Source organism: Echeneis naucrates, chromosome 3 (assembly GCF_900963305.1).
Source record: "Echeneis naucrates chromosome 3, fEcheNa1.1, whole genome shotgun sequence".
In the NCBI taxonomy this organism is placed as follows: domain Eukaryota; kingdom Metazoa; phylum Chordata; class Actinopteri; order Carangiformes; family Echeneidae; genus Echeneis; species Echeneis naucrates.
Window position 1 is genome coordinate 10,920,429 of NC_042513.1, and position 15,834 is coordinate 10,936,262.

The 15,834-nt window shown below is 40.1% G+C and overlaps 1 protein-coding gene across 1 annotated transcript in view; it reads left to right on the plus strand.

Moving 5' to 3' along the window:
* The window catches only part of trip4 (thyroid hormone receptor interactor 4), a 70,577-nt gene that overhangs the window by 22,590 nt on the left and 32,153 nt on the right, over positions 1-15,834 (plus strand). Inside the window, exon 12 of the mRNA XM_029498937.1 lies at positions 2,355-2,457. Within this exon, the coding sequence (XP_029354797.1) occupies positions 2,355-2,457 (103 nt within the window). The remainder of the gene's footprint in view (positions 1-2,354; positions 2,458-15,834) is intronic.

The window sequence follows — 15,834 nt, forward strand, 5'->3', positions numbered from 1 at the left end:
GTAAAGCAATAACAAAGAAGTAGTTTGTGATAACGTAGAATGATGCTTTCCACTACTGGTTAGAATAGTGGTTCTTAAGGTGTGCTCTGGGGTGCCCCAGGGCTCCTTCAGGTAATTCCAGTTGAGGGGTCCTTGATGAGAAAAAGTTTAAGGACCACTGGGTTAGACAATGCCATGCAGGGACTGCTGTTTGAGTAATAGATGTAGACTGTGAAAGTTCATCAGAACCCAAACTTGAATATTGAATATTGAATTTTATTTATTTATTTTTTTTAATCTCAACTCTGGAAAATGACTGTGTGGTGATTATTGTGCTTTTCGTTGCACAATGTAAATAGTCAGTCTTCCACGATTGTACATCACCACCTCCTTACTGAGATGGAACTGAAATTTTGCAACTTTTTCATGCAGGGCTTTTGTATTTATATTTACACAAAGGCTCAATAATATTCAACAATTGCAGGACTTAAAAGTTTTTTTGTTTTTTTTTTTAGCCAAATATTACTGGAAGAGCCATTATAGTGTATTTAGTGTATTTCTGCCAGTATGGTCTTGTCACAACTGTTTGGCAGTTTGATAGGTTTCAGACATTCCCCACCACTTCACACCGTGATGCCTAAGCCAAGAAAGTATGCCAAGCTTGAACTTCTCTCTCCCCATCTCTCTCCCTTTTTTTAGTTGTGCAACTATTTGGGGCACTTTTCATGTGAACAACTGAGTGCAAAGCTATCAAGGTCTTCCCGTAGAGACTGCCATAAAATGTGTGCCATCATTCCCACATTACAGTATATGGCTCTCCTCCCTGTTTATGCCTGCCAGTTTCAAGTGTGGTCATTCAGAACAATAAACAGTTCACTTGTAAAGCGGTTTAGTTACACTTTGTAAGAGCCAGTACTGACAGGGGATGAACTGACCCCAATACATATTTGTGGTACTTGTGAGTATGAACTGCAGATGGATGGGTGTGTTTCAGATTGCCTCAAAATAAACTGTAGTGCCTGTGTTCGTGGCAATGACGAAACATGTTGCAAAGTTTAACTTTGAAGTGTTTTCAACCATTTGTGGATGGCAGTGGAGATCTCTGGCGCTGAGGAGTGAGCTACATCCGGTTTTGGCTAAACAGATAATAGTATGGATAAAATGAAAGGACAAGTTTCAAGGAAAAAAAGTTCTCTAAACAGCATGTTTCCCATTCCTTCTTTCACCTTTTCAACACCCCACTAAATCACAGATAATTTTGTTAAAGGGCAGCCGAGGGAGTTTTCTTACTAGAAGACAGCATGCTATTTTATCACTTGCTAGTGTGCTGTGCTCAAGTTGACATGGACTGTAATCTGAAATAAACATCTCTATCATTTTTTCCCCAGTTTGTCAGAGACCATACAGATGGATTGCCGTCTCAGTTGATTTCCCTTAAAAGCCCCAAATTTGTCACAACCTTCTGTGCTCCTTTGAGGGAGACGGAGAGGCTGTGAATCAGAGAGCCTGGTATCGTGGGGTGGGGGGAGGTCAACGAAAAAGCATGCTGTCATGAAAAGAGGCACTTCCTGGCTGGCTAGATGCAATCATGGGCACTATCTGATAGCACCGGAGGAAATTGGATAAGCTGAGAGCCGTTGGCTGCCAGTGATGGGAAAGATGACTCCTTTGTCACTGTGTCAGTCAATTCCCGACTCTCACCTGAAAGACCAATCAATAACAGAGAGAGAGAGAGAGACTTTCACTTGTCTCTCAGCCTCTGCATGCTTTTGGCTAATGACAGTTATAGCTGTAAAACACCCTCACCTTCATAGGAATGTGGTATGGCACACATAAATTTGTCAAGGAAGAGCTTTAATCTATTTCTGGAGATTTAGAAGTCATCTTTTGGTAAATTATGATATGTCGAAAGTTCAAAATCCTGTAATTAACAGCCTAACATATGAATAATGTGCGTCATTTTGTTATTGCCTTGTGTTCTTGTCGTTCTCAGTGCATCTGATTGCGCTTGAAAAAGTCTTGGGACGTCTTAGATATTTTGGTGTTGGTTGTAATGAATCTCACATTCTCAACTGCTCTCATTAGCAGCAGCATCATTAGATTCGCAATTGTAGTGAGCAGGATCCAAGTGAAACTCATAACTATCAGTTGCTGTCAGACGTGGTATTTCATCAGGCAAGCAGGACAGTTAGCTTGATGTAGGCGTCCAAAAAGAGACACTCTCTGAATGATTCATAATCATGGTGTATGGCATCATAAGCTTTTAACATATTCTGTGCACAATATGGCCATTGCAGTTCGATGTAAGATGATACTAAACTGGTCTTTTCTCCTACTCCCCTATACAACCCCCCCCCCCCCCCCCCCTTCTGCAGTTCCCTGATACCTGTGAAGAGTCAGCTTCCCCATTTGTCTTCATCTGCACCAACCCTCAGGAGCTGCTGGTGAAATTCCCCATGAAAGGGAAGCACAAAATCTGTAAGTCCTGCTTCTTTAATGTAAGAGGAAGTGTGGATGTGGATGAAATTAGCCTGAGACAGCCAAAGATTCCTATTATTTCTTTATTTTCTAGCAGCTTTCTCCTCTGCATCTATATGCTCATATGCATCAATAAATAGGTATTTGCAAGAGTTATTATGCTCCATACAGTTCCTGATTACTATACTCCCTTTATTAAAACAGAATTACACGTGCAAAGCATACTCTCACGTACACGTACAGATTCTCTCTGAGAGTCATCTGTAAAGATGGGATTTTGCTGTCAGGTTGCTTGGGGGACAAGCTGGGCCTGGATGTGCAATGTTGTTGCTGTATTGTGTGATTTATAATAGAACTCAAACACGTTTTCCCTCTGCTGCCATAGCTGCTGTGGCAAAATGATGTACCTGCAAGCTCTTTTGTTAATATTTCAAAAACCTCCAAAGACTTGAGAGGATTGTTTATCCAGCTGTGCCTCTTTCGCATCTTTCCAGATCGATGGAAGAGGGTTTTTTCCTTTTGAGAGGAAAAAGGTAGCGTGTGACAGGAGCTGTGCCCCTTTTATATTTTACTAAAATGGATTTGATGGCATGTTTTCTCCACATTTGTGAAAATGAGAAGCAGTTAAAAAGGTTTTAAAGGTGTAACACAGACCCGTGCAGTGAAATGAGGTGTGCGCTAAAAGGGACATCCGCACGTCTTGGAAAATGTGTTAGGTGTGAACAGTGATACAAAGACAGTCTCAGTGATGCCTGAAATTACTGTCACTTTGACGAATCGTCAGAGCTGCTTCACTCTCCTCCGATACATCTGAATACAAATAATCAGGTTACTAATATAAAAATTGTGCTTTTGTTATCATTCTCACTTTTAAGCCCTAAATTGTTTACTTCTTTCACTCTGCCATCCACACGGTCCTGAACTCGATGAGATAAGCTGACACAGTGTTATAGCTTTGCTGTCTTAAGCAGGGCTTGCTGTGCAAACATAATTTAAACCGGTGGTAAGTTTTTTTTATGAATCCGCAGCTTACCTATAATAGGTTGATAAATACATAGTGTATGTCTCTGTGTTTTTACTGACATTACCTACAGCTTGATTATTTTCCATTTGTAATTTCCAAATCTCCAAAGGAAAAAACCGTTGCTGTCACTATCACTCTGAACTGAAAACACTTAAGTAAGCCTTGCCTCTGGTTTGATTTCCATGAGAAAAAAAAAACATCCATTTGCAATCCATAAAGAAATCCCAGCAGCAGCAATTTGAAGTGGTTGACTGTTATTTTGAATTGGGGAGATTTTGCACGTCTTTACCTGCTGAGAGATTTAGCAGTGCTGTCATCCTTATTGTGCAATATGCCTCTCAGCTTTGTTCCAGCTACAGCATTCACATGTGAAATTTCATATATCGATTCCAGCCAAGCACACACATGCCATCATAAATACCACCTCTAATCTTCTGATGAGTGTTTAGTAATGCTCTCTGAAAACAGCTGTTTTGTTGTTGTTGTTGTTTTTTTTTTTAAAGACTATTGAAATCTGTACATAATGACGACAATTCACATGTAAGTGCACTGATGTCCCCCTGGACTTTCATGATCAGACCTTTCTCCCCAGTCGTGTGTCAATGTATTCTGTCAACAGTGTCGATAGTATCACCCACTATTATCATCCTGCTATCAGGGAGAAAAGTGTACTTGTTTGTTTGAGTTGATGAATGCCCTAAATTTATTATATCAAATGTGCAATAGCAGAGTCTAGATCTTTATCAGAACTTTTCAGTATCTGGCTGAAGCTAGTTTGGAGGTTGCTCTTTCCCATTGTGAATGGAATTTTGATATCAACACCAGCCAGGGGTAGCAGAAGGGGAGACAAATGAAATGAATAATGACAGGCCTATAAAGATAGTCCATTTCAGGCCATTTAGACCAATAGACCACCAAAAATGACACCAGTTGTCATAGTTCTGTGCAAACAACACTTGGTGTTGACATGTTGGCCTCCTGTCACACAAATCATATGAAATACATGATTGTTTCAGAATATCACAAATTACACATCATGCGTACACTGTGGTGCGTTATTAACATCTCCCTTTGTGTTATGTCTTCGTTTAGACCTTGTTCTCAGTACTGTATGTATTGCATGCACTGCTTAAGTGTTAAGCTGGACCTGCCCTGTCTGGCCTTTCTCATTCACCAGCCTGCTTTTCACTATCTCACTCTTTTGCTCTCTCACCTCCTCTTCCACCTCAATTCCCTCTGCATCTCATGGGTCAAGGCTTTGCTGCTCCTCTTATTCGGGGGGGCTTAGCGCAAGTATTTTTTGCTCCCACAGCAGCTTACATTGACAAGATGTGTTTGTCGCCGGCATTGCCAGCCATCTCATGCCTCATCAGGATGAGCTTGAAAATTGTTCCCTGCTTTTCATTTCTCTCTGCAGATTCACAGCTTTATTTCATAATGCAACAGTTTTTTCTTTGGTTTTGTTTTATTTTTTATTTTTTTCATTCATTAGTCTGTTCAACAATGTTAACGCTGTTAGCTAACAGTGATGAGTTCTGATACAGGAAACTATCGGGTTAGTTTATTTGCCATGCAATTATCTGTTACTGTAGTAACAACCACTGGAGTCCCAACTATAAGATATGAACCAAATGCTATACTTCAACATACAACTATAATCCCCATCCATTAAGACATTTGCACCAAAGACAGTAAAATCCCATCAAATCAGCACACTGTTGCCTTCGTTACCCTCCACTTTGTCACTTTGGTCCCGCTACATTTTACTGTTTATGTTTTGGTATTTCCTTGACTGGTCTGAGCTGCAAGCCACAGCCTAGTGAGCTGTTTTTTTCTTGTTGGGAGCTGGAAAGGACAGAGGAGCTCACACATCCTCATATGGATGGATGTTATTGGATGCATTTGGCAATTATCATATAATGTGATGCTGCCTCTCTCACTCCAGCTGGTTTGACAGTTGGCTTTGTAGATAATGTGTGAGCCACCGCTACATGCAAACTTGGGTTGATCAGTTATTAGCCCATGGAGTCTGTGGCATTTAAAATGGCATAAAGCCAAGGCTCACTGCCTGTAATAAGGGATGTGCATTATGGTTTATGGTCACATCTTGTGAACATTTTTATCTGTGTGTGTGTGTGTGTGTGTATGCTGAAGGTCAGTCTCCGTGTTGAAAGCTATTTGGCTCTTTGACTCAAGCCCTAGTTTCCTTTTCCTCTTCCTTATGGCAAGACCTGAATTCCTCCATGTTTTTAATAGCTTGACATTCTGTGTATGATGTGGCCGTGCCAACGCAGCCAGGAAAGTGAAACACAAGCCATATACCAGTAAGACATCTTCATGTAGTGTATGTCAGGTCTCAAACAAACGTCAAACCGAACAGGCTCCTTGCTCTATAGAGTAGCCAAATGACTGGATGTTGTGAGAAACATTAGCAAATCCTAAAGATGACACACTAAATAATATAAAAGCTCAGTTTTGACCCTCCTTCACACCTGAAGTTTCAGTACAATTTTTAAATGTGTTTTTGTTTTTTGTTTTTTTGTTTTTTTCAAAACTTCTCATACGACTCAGAGAAGTTTCTCCTAACAGGATCCTATAAACATGTGGTGTACCATTGCCATGGTTTGTTACATAATGCCAATATCTCAGTGAAGTTAAGGGAAAGATTGTGGTTTTGTTTAAAATAGGCTTCCTAAGACTATCTTTGTGATGGTTGCAATACTAACAGTTTGGTTAACTTAATTAGATGGTCATTCGGAATAGAAACCAAATTAACTGCTACATTTATGTGGGAATCAAACAGTGCACTCTTGTGTTATATTCCTCTTTTATGCTGAACCTCCTCCTAACATGGATTTACTGATCTATAAACTAAGTTTCTGCACTTTTCTGTTTCTTTTTGTCCATTACTATCAAGACTACGTGTTGCCTAGCAACAAAACATAACTATCTGTCATAATAACCTGCCGAACGAACCACCTACAGGTTTGCTTTTTTACAGGACAGTCTCCTTGCTCTTCTTCCAAGAAAAATAGATCAAGTTGCAGCAAAGTGTTTGTTATCTTGGAACACACAGGGCTCCATGAAAACTGGAGGCAACGCAGTCTTGGTTGAAGTCAATGTGAAACTGAACTACATACAGCCAGAGACGTGTGTGATCTGATATCAAAGCTCTTTACGATTCCAGTCACATTTCTATGCACACCTGTATCTTTGAATTCTCGGCTTAAAGTGGATGGTAGGTTGTTGTTGATGAACAAACCAGATGCTACTGTTTGCTAATGGCGTATTTTTATGAGTCCTCCTAAGTATGAAAGTCTTGTTTCATATGTTCTTCTGTGGGTGGATTAAATAACTGGAAGTCTTGGTTAAAGTGTGTTTGATGAACACACACAGGTCTAGTACAAACACTCCTAAAGCAAACCAACTAAAGCACAGAATGTGCCGCAGTTCAGGATCAGTTTGATGAGCTGTCATTGGACACCTTTTGTTCCATCTTGGGTTTATTTATAAAATAAAAGGCTGAGGTATATGATTGAGAGTGTAATGTTACAATCATTGAATAATTTTCTGCGTCTTGTATTTTGTTCATTTAACAAGGAATACGTTCACATCAGATCATGTAATTAAATATCTGTCATCACCTACAGAAAGAGCAGTAGGAAAGGTTGAACTTTTCACAACATAATAAAAAAACAAGTCTTTGAACAATCTCGCCAGTCACCCCCGGCTCAGTTTGCTACTGAAAGCAAAACTCTTGTGATATTACATAAGAATTCAGTGAGTGCTTTGTGAATATTAGCTCATCTTTTTCTATGAAGATTAGTCACACTAATGGCCTTCGAGTAGACACAAAAGAGCTCTCTTTTGCAGAGATTTGATCCAAATATGGGGAAGGAAGTCATGGATATAATTGCTAAGCTGAGAAATTCAGTGTCAATGAGATCTTTTCATCTCTTGTACGGAGCAAGTCATTGACATGGATAATCTCAAAATCACTGGAGACTGGAGGCATTTCAAAACAGCTCAAGGTCAACATAGTGGTCATTCTCTCTCAACTGCAGAGGCACCAAATTCATTTTCTCAACCTTTTCAAAAGCCAGTCAGGCATTTTTCAATAACAAACCCTTTTTGGAATATTTCTACTTTTCAACATTATTACAGTGCATATAATGATGTTCTACTATCCAAACTATTTTACATTTGGTAAACTGTAATTACAGTATGTAGTTGCAAGCAGTTGAACATGAATGAAAGTACCTGCTCTTCACATTAGATATTATGGGGAACGGATGTATAAAAAGAGATTTTTAAACAACAGAAAAAGCTATTCGCTTTTACAAGTTGTTTTGGGTTTTATTTATTCATTTATATATTTTTTTTTAATCAATTGCACCAATTTACCACTGTCACACTGTAGGACATTGTTATAGCTTCTCTCCAATGTTATCTCTTTTATTTTGGAAGAAAACAAGAAGCCTTAATTTCTCATATCTTCTCAGCTCAGTGTGCAGAATCAAAACAAAAAATTTGTTTGTTTTGTCTATTTGTGAATTAGATATTCACATATTTTTTACAAGAATTTTCCACTTAATAATTTCTATTTATTTCATAACTTTTTTGCCATCTTCTAATATAATGAACTCTTACTTAGTATCTCCAACAAGTAACAATTTCTCCAGGTGCTTTTGGTAATTTGGATGAAACGGCAAAGACTCTCTTGGAGCTGTCTTTATAATATACAGCTGACAACCAGATTAGCTTTGAGCATTTATGAGGAAAATTTACTGGAAATTAGTGGAAAGTACCAAGAAATATGATACACATACAGTAACTTTTTTTTTTTTTTTTTAACAATATACTGCTTTTATTTGCGTGCTCTGAAACACAATACAGCTCATTGAAATCCAGCAAATACATATCAAGTACCCTTATGGGAATTGCTTCAGGCAAAGAAATCTATATTTACTTGTTCCTGCGTAACAGGCATGTTCCAAGGGACTGGCGAGTATACATCACAAATAAATGATTCTCTTTATGTGGGTGTTATGTATTCTATATCATACTCCTTGTACTTGTACTTGCAGCTCTCTTTTCAGTGTAATTTCTGCGCATATATTATGGAGCCGTTGCAATATGTATGCCTTTCATCCCTCAGTTGCGTCACGTAAGGAAATAACACAATATATTCCCAGTGAAAGTGTTGTAGTTGAATTTTGCTCCACTAACCATCAACTGCACTGTTACCTTGTTATTACCTCATTGTTATACGTGTGAAATCACACCGCCATGGGATTGTAAAAAGAGAGAGCCAATTATCTAACAAATGACCACCATCTCTCTTGAGGTGGTCTTACGGTTTTTTTTTTTTTTTTTGGTTTTTTTTTACCTTTATTTCTCTCCTGTGCTCTTCCTCTGTCATCCACTGCCAGGAGACAGAAAGAGGTTAGAGCAGCGGAAGTCCTGTTTTGGTTATTTATTCATGGATTTGCCATTTAATATTCATGCCTTTTCCAGGATTATCTGGGCACAGAAAAGAATTTGCTGCCTTGGAGGCACCCAGGGCCAAAAATCAGGTTTCAGCTCGAATGAGCCCAGAGGATAAAGGGGAGAGAGGGAGAGATAGATAGAGAGGAAGGAGAGAGCAGGGTTTCATGTGTTCTCTAGTAAATGAGAGGCAGGCCTTGAAGGTGACAGGCTGTGTTTATTACTGATCTGTCAGCCGGTTAATGGGGAGAGGAGAGGAGAGACTGGGCTGTTGAGGGGAGACCGAGTACATAGACATGGGAGCAAAAGAGCCCCAAGCAATAAACTCTGCTATACTAGATCTACTTGTCCGTACACATGAAATGACAATGGTCGTGCATGATGAATTCTAAATAAATCGGAGTCTGGGAAAAAAAAAAAAAAGCTCATTCCAGTGCAGCCAAATAATTATGATTGTGTAGACCGTGTAGAGACAGAAAGTGCATGCACATCTGTATAGGCAGACTATGTTGCAAAGTGCTTCTTTTCGTGCAGTAAAGCCTGAACATTCAGAGCAGCACTCTGCAATGTCTCTTTTATACTTGCACATTTAATAAAAATATCACAATCACAATATTGCCAAGTGCAATATCCAAATCACAGTAACAGCAATTTTCTTGATGAGGTAAAATGGGCCGCAGCACTTTTAGAGAGATACTCCAGCACACAAACCATAATTTCCATAAGGGAACATGCTTGTTTGCTTTAAGACCAACAAAAAAGAATAAATTCATCAAAAAATGTTTTTGGTAAAAATAAAATGCAGTTCAATCCCTCAAGTGAAACCTCAAATCTCTATCATGATATCTGCTAAAAATAATTTATATCTAATGTCTATTTTTCGTGTCATTCAGTGCTATTGCACCAATAATTTTTAAAAACAGAACCTACCTGCTGACAGGAGTAGAATCAACCAATCATCATTTTTGAAGTTTTCATCCTTTGCCTTTGCCTCCGTCAGCATTTGCCCCCTGTTGTTACCCATAATGCACTTGTATATGTAGGTTCATACACACACACAATGGCAGTTGTCTCTAACGCCACACATGATATTATTGAACTGGTATTTTCCTGAATCATACTGCCTTGACAAAGACATGCTTCACCTGAGTGGTTTGTAATGCTTGACTGCACTTGATCTCCAAAGTTTCATCAGCTGCCTTTGGTAATGAAACCTCTTCGGTCTCCATCTCACTAAAGGCTGAAAAGGCTGTGTAAAGAAATTGCTCTTTGTTGTAGCAATAGATTTGTCTGTCCTTATCTTAACCAACCATTAGAGCCTTTATCACTCACTGTTAAAAACCTATATCAATCAGCTTTTGTCGTGCCGCTGCCACTTTCTATGGTGTCATGTTACAGCAGGACAGGCATGCTTTCTGAATGAAGCAATTATATTTTATCATTATATCGTGCAGTTTGCAGCTCACATGCAGACTGAGAGCGTCATCAGTGGTTTCTATTCAAACCTGAGCAACATAGTTAATCACCGTTCAGCCACACATCTCTTCGGCGTCAGTGCACGTGAGCGGAGGTGCAAATGGTGCATAAACTGCACTTCCTAGCTCCATCTAATCATAGTTCTCCTATTCCCATTTCTGCAAATGGGAAAGTCTGATACAACAACAGAGTTTAAAACAACTGCACCATTTCGATGTTTATTCTCAACATAAATTTTTCTCACTGGACTTTTATTTCTGTGCTTTCAGGTATCTTTCTTGCATTTCTCTGTCGTTTTCTCCATTTTGTTAATGTTTTTCTCCCTTTGGCTTTGTGTCTGGCCTGAGTCTGTCAGAGTAATCAATCTGGGTCAGCACTGAGAAGGGGGATGCAGACAGATGTGCCTTGCAATGTGATCGATGCCCTTGATTAGTGAGAGATTACTCCTGTGTGTGTGTGTGTCTGTGTTTCTGTGAGTTAGCATGAATGCAGTTAGCCTGCTCTCTTGATTTTGTTAATTTGTCGGGTTAAGAGTGGAGGATCAATAGGTGGATTATTTGAACAGTTCAAGTTGCTGATGGAGGAAAGGATGTTTAACCAGATACAGCCAGTGAGTTCTTATCATGTTTAAGAAGTGCCAAGTGATTTTTACACTAACGTCTGAAACTCAGAAATTTGTTTTTTTTGTTTGTTTGGTTGTTTTGTTTTGTTTTTTTTATCTACTGATATTTTTCTTTTACATAAATGCCTCGCATCAATATTTTAAGGATGTCATTGTTCACATGAAGCACAATGAAAAACACAAAAAGGGCACCTGATGTTCAATGACAAAACATTCATATTCAAATATTGTAGTTTCATTTCACACAATTTATTTGTTACTTACTGGCTGACATAGTAACAAAGATACACATTGAAGCAGAAACAATTGGAGGATTAATTAATAAGCCAATAAACAAACAAAAAAAAAATCTAAAAACTATTATTATAATTGTATTTGTAAGAAGAAATTTGTGAAATTTCTCTTATTTTATCTTGGTTTATTTATATTAATAGGCTGGATAAAACTCCTTTCAGTCTTGTGGTACTTGTCGGTACAATAACAGCACAAATCACATAGGATCCGAAATACTCATCCAGTTGAACCAATATCTCTGACCTGTGAGAAACAGTTATACTAATGTAAACTTTGACAGTCTGCTCCATATATGGCCATTAACACAACACAAAACGCATCTTAACTGTTACAGTCTCCCCACTGCACTTGAGAAGATCAACAGTGTGATTCCCCTCTGCGGAGGCTGTCAGCTCTCCATCAGCTGTCAGTGTTTTCACATCGGCTGTTTTTAAAGGAGCGTTTGATTCTTGTAGTTTTCTTCTCCCTGCAAAAAGAAGCAGACAGATGTAATAGCCATTAGCCTCAGGGAGAGACAGCACAGATGTGTCAACAAGGTTTGACTTTTACAGTCCATGTGAAGTCTGAGCAAACAGTGGCTGTGTAGAGGACTGTGTGGTTGAGCAGTGATCCAGGGACACGGTTGCATGGCGTTGCCCCGGGACTCCAAACAGACCGTGCGTGAATGCTAGGTGTGACTGGACCAAAGTGCAAAAGAGAAGCAAGGCAGAAGTACCAAGTGCGTAAAACATGGTACGGTGCTGCCTTCAGCACTGGTGAGCCCCATGTTCTGTTGCAAAAGGTCAAAATACCAAAACCAGTCATACACAGGAGGCAGACAGACATCACAATGTGAGACAGCTTCTAGTTAACTAAGTTAATCTAAGACAATTTGACACAAGAGGGAATGGGAAGCATGATTTAAATACATTAGGAGAGGTGAGATTATGAGGCACTGGAACACATCTCGGCCAGGATGTGATCAGAGGAGGAGAAAAAACAGGAAGTAAAACTATCAGCAACACAACAGAACACAAACAACAAAATAAAACAGGAAATACACACAAATTAAGGTATAGATCCTGACAAAGTGACTCTAGTTCTCATTACAAGAGAGGGTCGAACCAAACCCAATGTGGAAAGTAAATAATGCAGGGGAAAACCTGAGTACTGCCACCTCTCCGACAACATCCCCACAACCTTGTCCTTCATGACTAAGTGGCCATACGTTGAATGCACTTCTATTGTAAGCTGCTTTTTAAAAACTAAACTTGCCTTTTTGCTTGTTTTGAGCAATAGCTGTCAGGCAGGGCTGCAATATTAAAATTGAGCAGTTGCTCACTTCTATCTCGACTTATAAATTAATAATTTGGTCTTCATAATGCAACAAAATAAATAAAAATTGTTATAGTTTCCAAAAGGGAACAGGCCTCAATGTATATTTCATATTAAATCCACTTAGTCCTCTCTTTCTAATTTTCTCATGGCCCCCAAAAACTCTCAAAAAATCTATTCTCTCTCTCAATTTCATTTTCCCAATTTAAGCTCTAATGGCATCAGCAAGTTGATATTTTTCCTCCTCGTCAGTTCACTCTCTCTCCACATGTTTAGCTTGATCTCTTCAAATTTATTTCCCACTTTGTAACCAGAGGCAAGAGCCCTTGACTTGCTGCCCCCACAGTCGCAGCCAAGGCAGCCATATAAGTTGTGATTAAAAATTAATGGTTGGGTGAGAGGCAGCAGAGAGAGAACAGGGGAGGGCAGAGAAAGAAAGAGATAATGCTTTAGGAGGATGGGCTTTGGAGAGAGGAGCATGCTCAGGCAGCAGCTGCTCCCTGATCGAGGGTTGGAAGGTCTTCTCACAACACTGCTGTGTTTAACTGCTCTGCTCACACCCCACCATGAATATTGCATTAGTGCACTGTAGGGCACCTTGTGTTACCCCCCGCTGCATGTAGATCTGCAGCCACAGAGTAAACTGAGAGGTGCATCCACATTTGGATCACACGACACACTACACAAACCACAGCAGACTCACTCGGAGAAACCCTTGTGTTTCTTGTCACCAGCAATTATTATAGTAAGTGCAACCATAAAAAAAATTTAGAAAATAAAAATTGGATTCTGGTTTGCAGTTTGTGATGAAGCTCTTTAAAGAACCATTTTTTTGGCTCTGTTCTGAAATGATTCTGTTCTGCTTACTGATGCATTGTTTGTCTATAATATGCATGTGCATAGAGACTGTTAAAAGGTTGAATTGCAGAGTCAAATCAGTGCATCTCTGGCCATTTCATTAAAAGCTCAGCAGAAACACCATTGAGCCAAGATACCGACCTTGACCTGATCAGATGATGAGCAGTGAAACTTACATCAGAGCTTGCCCTTTTCTTCACACTGACCTCTTTTCTCTACGTTTCATTAGAGAATACAGAGTTCATTTCCCACCAATTCCTGCACTAATTTCAGTGCTGCCAACCTTATTTCCCTATGGCATAGCTTGCACAGGAATTGTTATAGCAGCTAAAGGTACTGTGATTGGAAAGGTTTCTCTTTGTTTAGTGTTTGCTTTTTATCTGCCAGCGTATTGTCAGTAATGTTTACATGCCAGTTTTAGGATGTAAAACCAGGGGTACATGCCTGTACATATAATCACTGTGAAATAGTTGGGGCTTAATCCAAAATCACTGATTCATTCGCTCATTCATCTTCTACCGTTAACCGTTTCTGGGTCACGGGGGATGCTGTAGCTAATTCCAGCTCACATCGGGCGAGGGCAGGACACACCCTGGACAGGTCGCCAGCAACGACTAGCTTGGAGCCAAGTCGACCTCCCTTCCACTTTCACCACCGTTTCCATGGTCAGCAGAACTTAGAAAGGGCCAGGGAAGCCTTGTTGTTTCCAGTGCTTCCTCCTGTGATCCTTGATGAGCACCCAGTCTCCTGGCTTCAGGTGATGCTGGACTGCAGATGCTGTGTATGGAGAGCTGAGAGTGCAGCTGTTAAGTTAGCACAACATCTCAACATGCTATCTTCATAATGGTCAGTTGTCAAGGCTGACTTTATCGGACCAATGCCTGTGCATGGTCGCCTTCCAAACACAATCTCAAAAGGGCTAAAGCCTGTTCCTGATTCTCATTTGCATGTGAAAAAGCACCAGTGGAAGTGCCTTAATCCATGACAATCCTGTATCGTCACAACATGTAGCCAATTTAGCCTTGATGGTACTGTTCTGTCGCTCCACTGCACCTGCTGACTGTGGACCATCACTAATGAGTTTGAGAATTCCCCACCAGGGAATAACCTCCCTCGGAAGAATCTTCACCACTGTCCCTACATCCTGTTGGAAAGTTGGAAAAACCTCTACCCACATGCACGCTATCACCAGGCAATAGTTCTCCCTTCAGATGGCGCTAGTTCAACAAAATCCATCGTTATATGTTCAAATGGTTTGTCTGGGTCTCCTTGCTGTGGCATCCTGATTGCCCCATAGGCATTATTTGCAGCACAAACTACATTCATTACATTTTCTTTTAATCATGGACCATGCCAAAAGCATAATGTCACTTAGTATAGATGTTCGCTATTTCAGCCAACTTACACTCTTCTTTAGGTACTACCAGTTCTGCTGCCTGTGCAGAGAAGTGGGACGGCCATTAATAAGTACCTCATGTAATGTAACCACTGCAAATCCAACCTGACTGCTTCCTGTCTCATGTGAACAGGAAGTGGAACTGTCAACAACTCGGGAGCTGCATTTGCCAGAGGCATGTACAACAAATCAGGTCTTGCTGTACATGCTGTTGTTGTTGAGTTTGTTGTAAAACTTCAACACAATCATGTGGTTCACCAACACGAGCAGTAGGAAGAAATGTTGCTCGGTTAAGGACATTGCAGCGTTTCACAGTAACATTCAGCATTTCCAACAAGGTTGTGTGATACCTGAGCCACCTCTGAGCAGAGGGGTGTGAGGTCTTCTGAGCATGCAATATGTAGGCTACTGCATGTGGGCCCGTGAGTGTCACATCAGGGTACCCAACAATGTCACACCATGCCAATATAGCTTTCTCAGAGGAAGACCTGCTGCTACAGGGTGTAGTTTTGAAGAAAAGTAGCGGACAGGTCTAAGTTTCCCTCCATGAGACTGACACAACACTGATGTCACTTAGCAGTCTTTCTGGTTCACAAACCGTGTAAATGTTATGTCAGGTCCGGGCAGGCCCACACACAGGCCTGAGTCAGAGATGTTTTCAAGTCATCAAAAGCTTTTTCAGCTTCTGACGTCCAAGTCAGTTTGCCATGTGGCATGTGTGACTTGTTTTGGTACTGATTGAATTGCTGCTATACATTGTGGAGAGAGGGATTTGCCCTTTTCTTGGGTAAATTGAAGTTTTTGCAAGCTAACTTTATGCCCACTCTCTGCCAAATGTTGAAGTAGCACTACTGTGTCAATTGTATAAGCAATTGTACAACCCTAACCCTAACCCTTTTGATGGAA